Source organism: Haplochromis burtoni, unplaced genomic scaffold (assembly GCF_018398535.1).
Source record: "Haplochromis burtoni strain Fernald_Lab_line unplaced genomic scaffold, NCSU_Asbu1 Contig_541, whole genome shotgun sequence".
NCBI lineage: Eukaryota > Metazoa > Chordata > Actinopteri > Cichliformes > Cichlidae > Haplochromis > Haplochromis burtoni.
In genome coordinates, this window is record NW_024582902.1 from 236,434 (window position 1) to 240,306 (window position 3,873).

The following is a 3,873-nucleotide window of genomic DNA, read 5'->3' on the forward strand; positions in this document are numbered from 1 at the left end:
ACTTTTAATCTCTGACTAAATCAGTCTCCAGCTCTGTTTCACATGTATTCAAAGGAACTTGATCACACCCACACTGCTAAACCACTGGTTTAGTTAGTAAACTCTAATGTGCCCTTTGCTTTTGTTTGATTTTAGTTTTTATATATTTTTATTTTTATAGAAGCACACATGTATTTTACGGAGCGCCTGCTCCTATCAGCTCTTCTTCGTGCACCAATAGAAAAAATTAACCCTCAAATGAATCCGGAAACTCAGTCAGAGGGACCGCTTCACTTCCTCCACTGAGCATGTCCATCACTGCGCATGCGCGGCTGCAACACAGGACGTAAACAAGTAGCGCGAGTTCCGCCGTCCGCGTGCATCCGCCAAAGAGCGCGAGTCGGCGAGAATCAAAGTTTAACGGCTGTAAGAGCGCGAGAAAGATCGATCACACCTGATCAGGTAGGAGCACTTCCGTTTTCTTTCTTTAAGGTTAGCGTTAAATTGAACTCGCCCTGACCCCTAACCCTCAGTGTGATCGGTTCGGTTTTTACAGAGTAAGAGCTCTTTAGTGACGTCACATATGAGCGCCAGGTTGGTTTCAGCGGCGAATTCGCGATGCAGCTCGAGCTCGTCTTTTGTCTGAGGCGGGTTGACCCCTGACCCCGCTGCCGTAGTCTCCTCTCAGGTAGACGGCAGCTGATCAGCTGATCAGCTGATCGTGTTCCACGCGCTGCTGGGATCGTCACACCTGAGCGACCCCGGACACGGAGTTTAGGAAGAACGCTAGCTACCGGCCGATACCGTGGCTTCTTAGCTGTAACAGAGTTTGACCCGTGAGCCGATTACACGCAACCACGACAGCCACAGCGCAGCAGTTTGTGTGACTGTTGTAAACATGTACACACGTGTCACAGCTGTGAGCACAGGACAGATCACGTGTTTGTGCTCTGTGACGTCATCTGACCCTACCTGCTCCTCCTCCTTTGAACAGAAGGCCACTCTTCTCTTTTTCTCACTGGGCTCGAGGAAAAGAGGTTAGGGAGAGCAGATGGTTTTGGAAGATGCCCGAGGAGGAAGAGGAGGAATGCTGAGGGGCTCCTGGTTGTGGGAGGAGTTACCTACAGGTTGGGTGCTGAGGGAACCAGCTGAGAAGTTGTTTCCTCTGCACAGTGGACAGGAGACAAGGAGGCTTGATGGAGAAATGAGGAAGTATAGGAAAGCATTCAGAGGAAGAATAGAGGGAGTTGCAGAGGTGAAGGAGTACAGTGAGGAGTATAGAGAGCTGTGTGGTTAATCTCAGAGGACGTGATGTCACAGCTGAATAAAAGCACCCTGAATCCTGGTGGTTGTGAATCGACGACGCACGTCACAGATTGAACCGCTCACACTGAGCTGCACTTGGACGACGTGCCAAAGGCTGTAACTGCTGCAGTGTGCACGCTGTGTCGTTCTGTGGTGCATTATGGGCAATCTCCGTCTCTCACTGAGCACGCTCCTCTGACTGGCCAGCTCGGACAACATCCGCCTGTCTGACGCCACTTTAAACCAGCTGAAGGGGGTCTAGATGTGTCCTGACTGTCGGTTGGAGCTGATTGAGTCTTGCCGGGTGGAAGCCACAGGTGGGGCCGTCCTTGGGGTCTCCGTGGTGGTGATACGTGAAGCTCTGACTCGTTATCGGGTTTTCTGCTGATTGATAATGTTTCTGATCGCTGTTACGGCCTGACGACGTGTGCACACCCTCTCTAATGAAGTCACGTGATCTGAAGCCAGACAGACGAGCGTCTCTTCCTGCGGTGAGGAGATCATATCACAGGTGAAGCACACCTGGTCGCTGTCACATGTGAGCTTGGACACTTTGATAATGAATGTTGGCCTGAGGCGCTTCGAGACACACGGGTGATGTTAGAGCCGTTTCAAAATGTGTTGTCTGAGCGCCAATACCCGTTGTTCAGGAGATTCCTGCAGCAGCTTCCTGCGCCCTGGCAGCGGGCGTAAAGTGAAGTGGCCGGGTACACCTCCCCCACTGAAGCCTCGCCTGTGCCAGGCGGTCAGCTCACACCTGTGTCCTGTTTATTTGTCCTGATTGGCCACACCTGACCTGACCTTCCTCTTCTTCTTCTGCAGCTTCTGTCACAAACTGACCTGCAGTATCGAGCCATCGCCTCCTCCTGTTGCTCCTCCCATCATGACACCTCCATCATCCTGTGAGAAGAAGAAGAGGAGGCGCGCAGAGGGCGAGGAGTCGCCTGCTCCCATCGACATCGACACTCCTGAGAGAGGAGAGAAGGAGGAGGAGGAACTGTTCAGTCCTCCCGCTGAAGAGGAACGGGTGAGCAGGAAGGAGAAGAAAAAGAAGAGACGAGAGGAGGAGAAGGTGTTCAGCTCGCCTGCTGAAGATGGACAGGTGAATGGGGAGGAGGAGGAAACCAGCGAGGGGAAGAAGAAGAAGAAGAAGAAGAAGAAGAAGAAAAATAAGAGAAGAGCGGAGGAAGAGGAGGTGTTCAGTTCTGCTTTTTCTTCTGCTGAAGATGCACATGTGAATGGGGAGAAGGAGGAGAAAGAGCAGAGGGGGGACAAACAGGAGGAAACCAGCGAGACAGAGAGGAAGAAAGAGGAGGAACCGGGTCCCTCGTCTCCTGGTCTGGGTGAACAGCTGAGCAGGAAGGAGAAGAAGAAAAAGAGAAAAAAGAGGAGAGAAGAGGAGGAGGAAGAACTATTGGCTCCTCCCTCACCTCCTACTGGGGATGAAAAGGTGAGCAGGGAGAAGAAAAAACAGGAGGACAAAGAGCCAGAAAAGAGAAAGGAGGAGAAGGAGGTGTTCTGTTCTCCTCATGGACAGGTGAGCAGAAAAGAGGAGAAGAGCAGCGAGGGAGGAAAGAAGAAAAAGAAAGAGGAAGTGACATCACAGGAAAGGGAGCCTTACAGCGAGACTAAACAAAAGAAGAAGGTGGCGTGCATGGCGAGCGTAGCCACAGCAACAGCAAATGCACATGTGTCGGTTCAAACAGTCAAGAACAGGTTGAAGGGGGAGAGGGGAAGTGAAAGTGTGCAGGAAGTGACATCATGTAATGGAGAGAAGGCAATGAAGAATGTAAATCCTGCAAAGAGGCAGAGAGGTGCAGCAGGGGGTCACGGGGAGGAGGAGAAGAAGAAGAGGAGAACGGAGGCGGCAGCTGATCCTGAAGAGTGAGTTCATAAAGTTCATGTTAACGAGATGTCAGTGAACACAACACAGAAAGATCAGAGACTGAACAAAGCTGGGGAGCGGTGACACCTTAACACCTGCGGCTCCGCACGCTCAGACAGGAAGCAGCGTGGACGCAAAGCTCCTCATGCGGCGTCCATCTTTGTTGTCTCTGCTTTTATGATGAAATGATGATGATGATGTCATGTGCTTCAGGTTTGACCATAAGTTGTTGGAGGAACTTCAGGAATTTGTTCCTCATGTGAAGAAGAAATCTGCCGATCAGATCAACAAGCTGCTGCGGTACGACTTGGCACGCTTCAAGGCCTTCAAAAAGAAAGGTAACGCCGCTGCAGACGCCACCAGCAGGAAGGTACGAGCACTGCGCACTAACCCTGTGAATGCCTGTCTTCCTCCAGGTGTGTCTCTGCGCTGGGGGCGGTACTCTCAGCTTGAGAACCAGCAAATCGAACAGAACGTGGCCGACTTCTTGGCTCTGACGGGAATCAGCTCAGCGGAGCAGCTTCTGTTTCCTCACAGGTTCAAAGAGCAGGAGCTGGAGATCAGGAGGCTGAAAGCACAGCATCACTTCCTGGAGAACATCGGTACGTAACCAATGCAGAACGACGTTGGGTTCACTTTTATTTATACAGTGCCTAATTGCAACAACAGTCACCTCAGGGCGCGTTTCATATAAACTTCATATA

The 3,873-nt window shown here is 51.4% G+C and overlaps 1 protein-coding gene across 1 annotated transcript in view; it reads left to right on the top strand.

The window, feature by feature from the left end:
- The first annotated feature begins 280 nt into the window (after positions 1–280).
- LOC102293966 (transcription termination factor 1) overlaps positions 281–3,873 on the top strand; it is a 31,166-nt gene continuing 27,573 nt past the window's right edge. The window contains exons 1-4 of the mRNA XM_042214274.1: positions 281–441; positions 2,107–3,168; positions 3,383–3,507; positions 3,586–3,771. Coding sequence (XP_042070208.1) covers positions 2,168–3,168; positions 3,383–3,507; positions 3,586–3,771 — 1,312 coding nt within the window. The 5' untranslated portion in view covers positions 281–441; positions 2,107–2,167. The remainder of the gene's footprint in view (positions 442–2,106; positions 3,169–3,382; positions 3,508–3,585; positions 3,772–3,873) is intronic.